The 12,652-nt window shown below is 40.9% G+C and overlaps 1 protein-coding gene across 1 annotated transcript; it reads left to right on the top strand.

The window, feature by feature from the left end:
• Positions 1 to 461: 461 nt before the first annotated feature.
• STMP1 (short transmembrane mitochondrial protein 1) lies at positions 462 to 11,232 on the top strand. The gene is made up of 3 exons (XM_016121106.2): positions 462 to 570; positions 8,629 to 8,682; positions 9,608 to 11,232. Exons 1-3 carry the CDS (start codon positions 556 to 558, stop codon positions 9,680 to 9,682), a joined length of 144 nt encoding a protein of 47 aa, XP_015976592.1. The 5' UTR covers positions 462 to 555; the 3' UTR covers positions 9,683 to 11,232.
• Positions 11,233 to 12,652: the final 1,420 nt, after the last annotated feature.

The following is a 12,652-nucleotide window of genomic DNA, read 5'->3' as shown; positions in this document are numbered from 1 at the left end:
ATAGGTGCTCAGAGCAGGTTACAAGCATTACCGGTGGAACTTGTGCAAAATACAGCCCTCCTATTGATTCCGCGCGAGTCTGGGGAAACTGTGTTAAAAAGCTCCGCAGGTGATTTTGTTTTCCATCTAGGGAATCTGCCTCATGCCGTCCTTCTAGGTCAGGAAGGCCTGACCTTGGCTGTACATCAGAATCACTGGGGTGCTGGTAATAATATAGATTCAGGGGCCCAGACTGAGATTTACAGAGCAGGATATTGGTACCGGGGCGTCAGAATCTGAACGTTAAAGCTGCCCAGCCCTGCTTGGGACTTGGGACTTGGGACTTGCTCCTAGCTGGCCTTCTCGCGCGTCGGCCGGTTCAGGCGGTAATTCCGGAGCGCTCCGCCAGAGGGAGCTGAGGAGCCGTTAGCGGCTTCCGGGAGCGAGAAGGAGGGCGGCGCGGGGCGGGGCGTGACCCGGAAGGCGACGGCGGGTTCCGCCCCTCGCGCGTGGGGAGGCCCGATAGGAACGGCCCACGGAGCTACCACCGCCTTTCGCTCCCTTCTCGCCGACATCATGCTCCAGTTCCTGGTGAGTGGTGCTGCCGAGAGGCGAGCCAGGGGTCTGGCTCAGGGCCTTCGGGGGCTCCAGACCCGCCGAGTCGGCCCGGGGTCCAGGTCCTGCGGTCCGCTGGTTTTGTTTCTGCCTCGCTCACAGCCTTGGCCAGCATTTGCAGCCATTCAAGTCCCTAAAACTCTTGAGGTGTCAGACAGAACATGCATTTTCAGGGCTCCCTTACTGTGTGCGGTGCCCCGCGTCCCTCGTGGAGCCCTCGTGTTGAAGCTTTTGGATCCTTAATGACTTTTCGTAACGCTCCCCCTTCTCTCCAGCGCCGACCGTAGACACTACGCCTTCCCTGACATAATGTTGGAGGGCGGAAGGGTCAGGAATAAACTGTAAGTTAGTAAGCCACCTCACGAGGCACAGAAACGCAAAGTCAGAGTTAGAGGCTCAGGGTTTTTATAGCTTCAGGCTTTTTATGGCTTCCAGACTTCGAGGTTGGCTGGGTGCTGGCGTGAATCAGACCCTGGTCTACAAGTACTTTTTCCAAAATGCTTACTGTAGGAGGAGAATGAGTGTTACCATGAGTAAACGAATGATTTCTTATGGTTCTTTATTTCAGTTAAAAAAAAACTGGTTTTCTGGTCAAGCTCAGGGTATTTCAGATTGCCTGGTGGAGGTTTCAGGAGATCTTGCCAATCAGATTTCCAAGCGAAGGTCTTTCTTCCAAGTTGAGCCTTAACAACTTGACGTTTTCGACTTCTAGTTCTAGTAAGCAGAGGCAGTTATTCTGATACATTCCAGGTGGCCAGTGAAATCTGGTGTTCTGGGAATGAGATGATTTCTCAAATGTTATATTCTTTATCAGAGAGATTAGGAAAAAATGCTCCTTCTGCCCTTTTTGAGATGGTAATTGGTTTTAAATTCTCTAGGCCTTTTGGGGTAGATATTCTCCATGCAAACTGTCCAACTAAGACAGGGCTGCTCGTTTGCTTCTGGAGGTTTCTCCAGTGTCCTACCTAAGTGTTAGTTTAGGAGTAACAGCAATAATTACTGTTTTTTTAGTTGTAGAAAACAGTTTAAAAACAGTATCAATTTGCCCCAAAGTGTAAGATAATGTAATTGAGCATCGGGCTCCAGCTGTAGCTCATTGATAAAGTGGAGGGCATTGATTCAATTATACTTTATCAGTGCTTTTGCAGAGTGAGTGTATTTAGTTTTGGAATAAACTCGCTGTGTATAAATATGAATGTGACTAATTTGAAAATTCAGAATTCTCAGCATTGAAGGAGAGATACTTGAAGCCATGCATTAAATTCCTAGCTTGGAAGTAACTGGAGCATGGATCTTAGGGATCATCTACTTCAAGCGCTTTTAGCCCTTTCATTTAGAAAACAATGGAGTTGAAGTAGATGATCCCTAAGATCTCCCCTCTAGCTTTTAACCCTGTGACCAGCCATCACGTCCTAGTGTTTATGAGGTCAGTCTTCTGGGTTTGAACTCTAGCTCCATCATTTCTAAGCTGTGGGAACCTGGACAGGTTGTTCAAATTCTCTATGTTGCATTTTCCACATGTGAAAATGGGAATCTACCTCATGATTTTGTTGTGAAGATTGAAAACGAGTTAATATATTAAAGTACGTAAAACATGACACTTAATAAGGACTCGGATATTGTTCAATTTCTCTTTCACAAGATATCAGTAATTCTGATTTCGTTTCTTCTCAGAAATAGGGATTAGTTTACCTTCACAAGGGTAGGTGAAGGTAAAAGTTTGGGCAGTGATCGAACAGTCACAAGTTAAACATGTGCCCTGTCATCACACATTTTGGAACCTTCCAAGATGTTTCCTACAGTTGTCATTTCCTGGAACACTATTGGAAAACCGCTGCGCTGGATTGAGTTGCCTATGAATTGTTCATTCCTCTTTGGATTAAAATATGTGCCCATCATCCCAATCTCAAAAACTCGTTCCTGTGGTTCTGCTGATTCTCCCCCTTCCTTTTACTGCAGTAGCTTCCTTAATTGCAGTATGGGTTAGCTACAATTGTTGTAAGGAATCTTTTGAAGCTTTTGAAGGGAAGCCTGATATGATACTGCTGGGGGCTTAGTGTACGGTGCCTGTTGTACTGTTACTGAAGTCATGTATGGCTTTTCTTGCCTCTCGAAGTGGCGGCACTTGGTGCTCTTGATCACCTGCTCTTTAATCCTTCCTCAGTCTTTGCTCTGCATCTCAGTACTTTCCGACATTCTTAAACATTACAACACACATGGCTTTATTTTCGTGGAAGAACCTGCACAGAGCGAAGGTGTCCGGTCTGGCGCTGGCCCCTCCGAGGGCAGGGGGGATCAGGGTCTTAGTGCACTAGTTGGGAAATGGCACTCTCTATTCCCGAGTGTTCATCCTGGCTGCCTTTCCTGCCTTCTGGGCACTGGGTATTGGCCAAGGCTCAGCCTCTGGCTCTGCTCTTTTCTCCAGCCCACTCTTAGGAGATGCGTGCCTGTCACCTCACCTCTTTGCCATTATCTTCCAAAACCACCTTGAGTCCTTTTCCCCGAGTTCCTGGTCCCCGTTGTCAGCTGCCTACTAAACATCTCTTGTCATATCCTTTATCTCAAACTCAGCACGCCTGGGCTCGTTACCTCTTCCCCACGCTGCAGCCCATGCCCCACCCCCAACTGCTTTGTTGTTCCCAGTCCTGGCTTTCTAAAATTTGAAAGATTGACACAATCTTTTATTTCTCTCCTTTATTCTCCATATCCTGTAGCTGCTATGTCCGGCACATACATTTACATACTATGTAATCTTGGACAAGTCACCTGATTGCTCTGTGCCTCAGTTTCCCCACCATAAACTGGGCAGTAACTGTACCAGCTCTATAAGGTTGTGAAGAATGGGAGTCAATTCATGAAAAAGAGTTAGAATGCTACCTTGCTTATACTGTAAGCACTCACATGCTCTGTTTTAGGTTAGCCTTACCAACCTGTGAACCTTCTTGCCTTCATACCTTCCCTCGTGGTTTCTTTTACACACACACACACACACACACACACACACACACACATTTTTTTTTTTTTACCTTAATCCTCTTGCCTTCCCAACTACTCTTGATGGCCCAACTCCTATCTTATTACACGAGCCTTCCTGATGACTTTTAAGTTCCTGAAATCTTTATACCGTTACGATCTCATTTGTTTAGGTTGTACATGTCTTTCAGTCATCATTTTAAAAAATCTTCTGAGTAATAGTCTTGCCCCTTGTTTGTTATATCTATTTCGAGGTACTTTTTAGTTTTGTCCTGGTGAGTGGCATCCTTTTTAAAATTACATCTTCAAGTTTTTGCTGACGTATAGAAATGCGGATAATTTTGCCGTATTGATTTTGTATCTAGCAGTCTTCCCTGTCAGCTCCAGTAGTTTGTAGATTTACTTGGAAGTGAATCAGGGAAGGCAATGCTGTTAAGGCAGTCAGATCTCCGGCGAAGGCAAAAATGACAGTTTTGTGTTCTTTTCCAACGTTTATCGCCCCCCTGCCTAGCCCTCCAAACTAGGACTTACAGTAGAAACAGCGAGAGTGGATATCCAACTCTTGTTTTTCGTTTTAGTAGAAATACTTCTCAGGTTTTAGTCCAATGTTTGTGTTTCTGATATCTTCTAACAGATTAAGAAAATTCTATTTCTAGTTTATGAATTTTTATTGACTTTTATTGGCTGTTGACTTCTGTCATGCTCTTTCCTCATCCGGCGATCATGATTTTCTCCTTTAATATAGTTAATATGAGTTACATTAGATTTCTAAACAAAGCACTTAAACTGTGTGGCCCGTTCAGATTATTTGGTGACGTTCTGTGTTTTGTTCACTGCATTTTCCGATATTTTAGTCTTATCTTTCTAGAATAGATCATAAATTCCATGGGAAGAAGCTACATACCTTATACTTCGATTTCCCAAGCACATAGCACTTAGTTAATACTTTGTGATTGATTTCATTTATTTAATTAGATATTCATCTTTTTTCTGATTACTACTCTCAGATATTCATAAGATATTTAAATATTTGAATCAACTTGTTTGAGAACAGGCAAACCAGTTCTACCTGATGTACCTCTTTCTAGAGTTTACTGGCTAACATTTTCATGAAAGTCCCTATTTAATTTATTGGCTTGGTAAAGATTAATAGCTTTTTTTTTTCTTTCTTTCTTCAGTCTCTAAGGCAAATTATTGAATATAAAACCTAGCTTACATCTTAAAATATGTGCTTCTCTGTGATGAGAGTGGAAGAGATATAGGTTATATATCCGCAACACATTTTTGTTTTAATGTACAGAATGTGGGTTTTATTACTTGAAGCAGTTGTTAAACATCTGATATTGTTCCCCACACCGTATCTGAAGTGGTTCAAGACTAAAAAGAGCGTGATTTTTTTTTTTCCCTGCCCCATTGGAATAGAGAGGTCTTTTAACAGCCTCTGTAGCTGAGACTAAAATAGAGATATAAAATTACCAGTTTACCTTTTATTAATGTTAGATAATGCGTACTTCTATTTTTTTTTTTGTTTTAGATATCTTTTTAAATGTTAGTTGTAGCTACATTTGCTAAATAAAATGAAATTATTTTTAGATTTCATAAGTCCTTGTCAGTAAATATAACATGATTCGGATTCTGTGTCATAACTTGGGTTGGGTGTGTACTTTTTGAAGATGTAATTTGATGAGTCATTTCAGATCTGCCTAGTAGTATTCACCCTGGGGTATTGCCAGGAGCCACCTCAAGATTAAAATTGTGGCTTTATTTACTGATTTACACACGTAACTTTTTTATTGGGGAAGCAGCAAAATGATCAGAAATCAGACTGCTTTGGAGCTGGCTCTCTTCTTTTTGACTTAGTGCTTTCTTATGTTAATAGATGTAGTGTTGTGACTAACCCCCTCTTGTATCCGTACATAAAAACTAGTCAAACAGCAGTTTCTTTGGAGCTCTCCTATGCAAAGCCAACCATTTATCTGCGTGGTCCTTGTTTTTTACTCTGATATTTCCATTCCTTTAAAATATTTATCCAATTTGGAAACCTCGAAGTTGTCTTTGAGTTCCTCAGTTTATCCAATATAGCTGATATTTTACTAAATCTTACTGATTTATTTTTATCATTTTGAGATGTAATTCACATCTATGATTCACCCAAAGTTTAGAATTAGTAGTTCTCAAGATATTCACCGAGTTTTGCAACCATCACTATCTAATTTTATACCTAATATTTCATTACCGCCCACAGAGAAACCCGCACCTATTGGCATTCATGTCTCATTGCCCTCTCCCGTATCCCTGGACTCCCGCTAATTTATTTTGTGTGTCTTTGGATGTGACAGTTCGAGACATTGCCTTTAAATGGAATCATACAGTACGTGGTCTTTTCTGACTGCCTTTCGCTTAACAAACTGTTTCCAAGGTTTATCCATGCTCTAGCATGGATCAGTACTTCATTCCTTTGGCTGATATTATGTCCTCTGGACAGGCCACATCTTGTAAATCCATGTACCAGTTGGTGGACATCTGGGTTGTAGCCACCTTTTGGCTTTTATGAATCACCTTATTGTGAACATTCTTGTACAAGTTTGGATGTATGTGTCAGTTCTCTTGGGTCTGTACCCTGGAATTGCTGCATCATGTGTTAACCCTGTTTTCAAAGTTCCTCAACTTTTTGAGGAATTGTTAGACCGTTTTTCAAAGTGGCCAAACCATTTTACATTCCTCACCAGCAAGGGATGAAGTTTCCAATTTGTCCACATCCTTGCCAACACTTGTTCCTCTTTTCAGTTAGGTGGTACCTCATCGTGGTTTTGATTTGCATTTCCTTAACTGCTAATAATGTTGAGTATCTTTTCGTGTGCTCATTGGCCACTTATTTGTATATCTTCTTTGAAGAAGTGTCTATTTAAAGCCTTTGCCCATTTTTAAATTTGTCTTTTTGTCATTCAGTTATAAGAATTTCTTGTATATTCTTGTATATTCTTATCAGATATATGATTTGCAAATATTTTATTCCATTCTATAGGTTGTCTTTTCACTTTCTTGATGGTGGTCATTGAAACCCAAACATTTATTTTATTGGAAGTCCAGTTTACCAAATTTTTTTTGTCACTCGTGCTTTTGGTATCATATCTAGGAAACCGTTCCTCATCCTGAGATCACGCAGATTGAGTGCTATGTTTTCCCCTAAGAGATTTGTGGTTTTAGCTCTTATATTTAGGTCTTAGTTTTGTTTATGACGTGAAGTAGAGGTCCAGCTTCATTCTTTTGCATGTGGATACCCAGTTGACCCAGCATCATTTCTCAAAAATGTCTTTGCCCCATCGAATGTCTTAGCACCCTTGTGGAAAATCAGTTGACCGTAATTGTAAAGACTTATCCGTGGACCCTCCATTCTATTTAATTGATCTTCACTGATTTTTAGGAAGAAAAACAGTTCATTCACATTAGCTTGCCACGTCCTCTGCAGGGAGCGCTGTGGGGGACCACGTGATGTGGAGCGGGACCGTGGGGAAAGCAGCCATCTGGGTGGAACACTGCTCAGGCCTCCAGGGCTCGGCCTGGCAGGCATTACGCATTCGTGGCCTGCAGAGAGGTTTCCCATTCACTCAGGACCTTCTGTCACCTGCTCCAGGCTGATGTCTCAGGCTAATGAGTCACTATTCCTCAGATTTCTATTTTAGGTTTTAGATTTTTATTTATTATTTATTTATGTTTTTGTCTTCTTTCTGTTTAACCTTGCCTATGGAGCATCCGATGAACAACATATAAAAATGCTTTCGGACTTCATGTGTTTTTCCCGACATTTCTCTTAATGTGCAACATTTATCTTCTTATGTTATATGTTTAATTTTACAGTATCGCATTGGTAGACCAGGCAGTATTCTGAAACTGGAATTCGATATGACTTGTCTAGAGGTCCATGGTTTTGTTTTGTTTTGTGTTTTACAATAACTAATGTCTGATGAAGTTGACAGAATGAAGCCACATTAGATATACCACATTTATTTTGAGATCCTGTGGTAAGAACCAGGAATCCTAGAATGTTGGAGCTGGGAGGAACCTTGTTAGTGTAATGTTTTTATAAATCAGGAGTTCAAATCGGCAAAGCTCCAAAGAGGTTAAGTGTCTTGCCTACAGACACACAATTAGGCAATGGCAGAACCAAAAGTAGTTTATTTTTCTTGAAATATTTTCAACCCCAAATTCTTCTTATTTGTTGTTAAGAGCTAACGTTCTCAGTTGATTTCTTTCCCCTCTTCTTTTAAGCAAATATAATACTCTTTCTGGGTTTGGAAAACTTCTGTCTACCTAGTTTCAACCGATAGGAGAGAAAAAAAATCTTTTTGCCTCTTAATGCCACCTGGATAAAAATATGATTTCACAAGATGCGTTTGATCAGTCCGATGATCAGAAAGTGGTCTGTATTAGAGACTGGATAGCCTCCTTTATGCTTCTTAATTTACTAACAACAAATCAATTGAAATTATGCTTTTGATATGTCAGAATCTTCTTTTTTTCTGTCATCGTATAGTTTAGGTTTTGAGTGTGTGTTTGTATCTAGCTGAAGTCGCCCTGACAAGTCACTTCACCATCCTGGGCTTCATGCTCTTGAAATATAAAAAGATTAAACTGTGACAGTTCCTCCCTTTTCTAAGACCTTTTTAAATAGAATACCTTTTATTTGATATCATGAGGAATAACACTACTCATAAACAAAATTACAAAAAGAAAACAGTCAAAGCTTTTAACAGCAACAATCATAATTTTGGCTTGGGTTTCTAGAACTTACAGTCAGGTGTTTATGGGGGGCCCTGAGGGGCCAAGGAGAATTTAGAGTAGATTGGTTCAGTGCTACCATTTATTCTTTTGCAAGGACATTTTCTATGTTTATTTTATAGAAGCAAGTCATAAATTTCACACTGTGCCCTATCCAGCCCTAGACTGGACCCTGGGGTCTTCTAACTACCCGAGCTCCTTAGGAGAACATTGTCTGTATGGTTCGGTTTGGTGTCACGTGGCACCGAGCTCAGTGTAACTCTTCCTGTTCTGTTCTTTCAGCTTGGATTTACTTTCGGCAACCTGGTTGGAATGTATCTGGCCCAGAATTACAATGTAAGTGACCATATCCACATCCTCCATGATTCCATGTAACCGTTTTGTGGTGACTTGTCTTTGTTGAAGAAAGGTGTGCCTTCCAGCATCAATGGGGTCCCTAGATCTGAGGGAAAAGTCCTGAATTTTGTAGAAAGATTTTCCATTGTTTGAAAAAATAACAGGAGTCTTAGCAAGCGTCTGTCCTCCATATCACCACAAGAGGGCAAAATAGCATCACTTTAGATGGTCTCCCAGTGATCCTGAGCTGTGTTTGTTAGCCCAGAGAATTAAGTTAGATTCTTAAAATTCTATGCCAAATCATGTGATAAGTGAGAATTGAAAGATTAATTGAATAATCTTTTCAGTCTCCCTACCAGGTAGTACAGATGACTGAGAATTTTGGAGATGGATCTCTGTAGCACAACACATTTAAGGAGGGCAGAGCTTTGTGAAGTGGGGAGTAGTATTAGCCTCACTTTATAGATGAGGTAGTAGAAAGCCAGTAGCAAAACTGCCCATCAGTGGGGATTCTGGAAAGGTAATGCTCGTTTTAAAGGGACAAGGATACTCCCCTTTGTAGTGAAGCTTTTTCTGTGACAAAGGAAATTCCATCTGTCAACCTTCACTTGAGTCATGTGGTTTTCTAGGCAGGAGCATATCACATTTATTGGTTATATGTACAGCTGCTGGTCAGCACTGGATTGAGGGGCGACTGGGCATATACAAGCTGAAATCGATGTGGCTTTCAGGGGGTAGGCATCCTTTAACTTACAACTTCAGAGATCCTTCTTACACATTTATGAGGCTAAGAAACACCACTATGTAGCAGGTCTCTTTCAGAGGAAAATAACTGTACAATAACCATTTATCTTTGGAAGAAGAGAAGTAGAAGAATATTGATCAGTTAGATACAAAATTATAATAATCTCTTTTCTCTTTAAAGATACCAAACCTGGCTAAAAAACTTGAAGAAATTAAAAAGGACTTGGATGCCAAGAAGAAACCCCCTAGTTCCTGATGCCCGCTCCAGCACTGCCTCCAGGATCCGCCGATTCTACTCTTCTCGAGGGCCTCCTTTACCATCTGAACCAAAAGCTTTTGTCTTACCTTCCAGTCTCCGCTAGACCCTGCATTGCCTTACAGCACAAATGGGGCCACCAGTTAAGAATTACCCTTACTTTTCTAACATCCTCGCCTCTTCCTCCTTCCAGCTGCTTGGGAGGTCCTGAGGCTGGAATTACGGTGCTAGATTAGTAAACATGACCTTTAATTAGCAGTCTCTCCCTTATTCTTTGGGATATCTCCTGCTTTTTTTTTGAAAGAAAAACTGATGAGTTTTATATAGCTGATCAGATACAAATGATGCTGATTTCACAGTCTAGCCATTATAACAGGTGTTTAAACATTCGCTACTAAATTATGATGTTTCAAGGCAATTAAAGCTGAAATCTAGAAGCCAGTTTTGGTGAATTATCCATTTATTTTATACTGTTGTCAGTATAACTGACATAACTTCACAGTTGCTAATTTAGCCAGTAAACCAATTTGCTACTCATTAACTGAGAAATTATACTGAGAACCCAGTCAAGAACTGGGGAATTTAGAAATATGTAAAATAATGGCCTTTGCCCTCAGAATTCATAGTCTAGAATGCACAGTTTTCTTTAATGGTGTATTTGATTTGGCTCTTTTCCCTCAAAAGAATCATACTTATTTTAAGGAATTACAGGTGCGCTTCACATTACATGATGGATAAGTGACAAGTTGTCTACAAAGGACATTTTATACCTTTTCACATTAAAAAATTATTTAGATTATAACTTTATAGCGATTCTCATAAGAAAATTTTTTGAGGTTTTTTTCCTCCAATCAGAAATTACCATTGTAATTTGTCAAATGTATAATCAGTCCATTTTTTACAATTAAACAAAAATGTTTGAATACGTCACTTTCCCCCATGGGTCAAGATATGGGAGTGATTTAGAATGAAGGGCCTCTCCCACCCCTAACTCCTAGTTCCTCTTCCTGGGGGGCAGCAACTGTCACTATTTTACCTGAGAAAGATTCTGTGCATGAACAAACACGTGGGCAGGTTTTTTTTGTTTTTGTTTTTGTTTTGTTTTTTTTGTTTGTTTGTTTTTTTACACAAATGATAAAGTATACATAGAGCCTGCCCTAGCCTTTTTTTTTTCTTTAATGGAGATCATTCCATATAAGTATATAAGGAGCAAAGGACATCTTTCCTTTTTTGGCTGCATAAAATTCTATCAACTGAAGATACCATAATTTATTTAATCTGTTACTGATGAGTGTCAGGTTGTGTCCTGTCTTGTGCTGTTTTATCCTGGCGTGTGAGACATTAGCATTAGATTGTAATTCGGCTTCACCCTAGAGGTGCGATCATGGGCAAACGGCTTGTTTTTCTGAAACTGTTGTATTCTCTGTAAGATCGGACTCAATACCTACCTCATAGGGCTTCCATGAGAAATAACTGACAGAATGTATGTGATGTGTTGCATGGCGCTTTGCAGATTTGCCCAATAAATAGTAGCCCTTAGTGCAAACGTGCTGCTTTTGGTCAGAATACTTTTGTTTCTCTGCAGTTACTTTTAGAGCCAGTTTATGAACCATGCAAAATTTGTCATCATTTTCTAGTCACTCTCTTGATGGTTGATGAAAATCTACAGTATCCGCTTTGACCATACCACCTTGCTCACGAGATTTGATCTTAAATGACTCAATTGTTACCAGGATGAACTACAGCCTTGAAGGATAAAGGTTTATCACCCTTGGCGGCATTCAGAATGCGACAAGCTTAGTGTTCCTCCTTATGCGTTGTGATATGGTTATTTCTGTGTATGGTCTCCCAGAGTGGCTTCTTTGGAGGCGAAGGTCACTTAGATATTAGGAGATCAGATCTTTTTATATTATTTATACCTTATGGACAAAGTTCATTTGGACTCGAGAGTGACACTTACCCTCAATGATAGGCTCATTTCTACCAGTGGGAGCCATCCAGGGAGCCAGTTCTCGTGGTCACCTTCCCCAGCTAAACTGCTGCACGGTGGACACAGGCCGACTTAGTGGGCGCTGTTCAGACACCCTCTCCTTGTCTTAGGTGCTTGCAGCAGTGAAAAGGGGCTCAGCGTTCTCAGGCAGGATTATCTCCACTGAGATATAGAAGGGACCCGGACCACAGATTTTAGGGTGAGTAGAGCAGGGGGTTGCATGCCGCGACTGTGAACGCGGCACTGAGTTGAGTGCTCTGGGCGTTCCGTAGGGACCCTTGCCTCGTAAAACCAGTGGAGGGATGGGACGAGCCACCACGAGACATGCCTTTTGTTTTTCCTTTAAGAAACATTTAAAAATTGTTGATGTGATTTAAGCAAACTTATCGCCACGTCTGACCAAGAGGAAGGTTACTCACACGTGAAAAATTAACTTCAGGGTGGATGCTGGGAACCTAATGAATACATTGAACTTGAAAAGCTTATCCTTAAACCTCCCAAAGGGAGAGAAAAACCAAAACCACCTTATTTAAAATCATCAAAAGGGGCTGGATTTTATGTTATTTTATGTATTTTAGTTCCCATTTGAAGTCTTTAGGTTTTTCTTTGAGTTGATGTTTTATATGAATAAGGAGTTACGTGCTTTTGATTTAAAGGGACAGCTTTATTTCTTTTTATCGAACTCATTTAATTTGCATTTGCGTGACTACAGATAAAGTGACGATGTGCGGGTTTTCCGGCTGTCCGCGTTCGGGTCCGTGGAGCATCGATTCACACGCACGGTATTTTCATCGCCGCTAAGCAGTCCGCCCCCTCGACGCTGTGCGGTGTGTGTTTTTCCCCTGAGGCCTCCCGCATTTTAACGCTTTTTCTGTTTTTCCCCCTGAAGGAACACTATATACTGTCCTGGAGCAAATGAAGCTTTTCTTAAACTCCCCGTCTTGGACTTCGCACGTAACATTTCCATTCCTTACACCGAT

Source organism: Rousettus aegyptiacus, unplaced genomic scaffold (genome assembly GCF_014176215.1).
Source record: "Rousettus aegyptiacus isolate mRouAeg1 unplaced genomic scaffold, mRouAeg1.p scaffold_m13_p_13, whole genome shotgun sequence".
Taxonomy (NCBI): Eukaryota; Metazoa; Chordata; class Mammalia; order Chiroptera; family Pteropodidae; genus Rousettus; species Rousettus aegyptiacus.
Note: the sequence above shows the minus strand (reverse complement) of the source record. Positions and strands in the feature narration are given on the sequence as shown.

What these genes read in the sequence shown, in the direction of transcription:
- STMP1 (XM_016121106.2), top strand. An exon ending in ATCTGGCCCAGAATTACAAT is followed by an intron (nt 8,683 to 9,607) that starts GTAAGTGACCAT and finishes TTCTCTTTAAAG; the next exon opens with ATACCAAACCTGGCTAAAAA.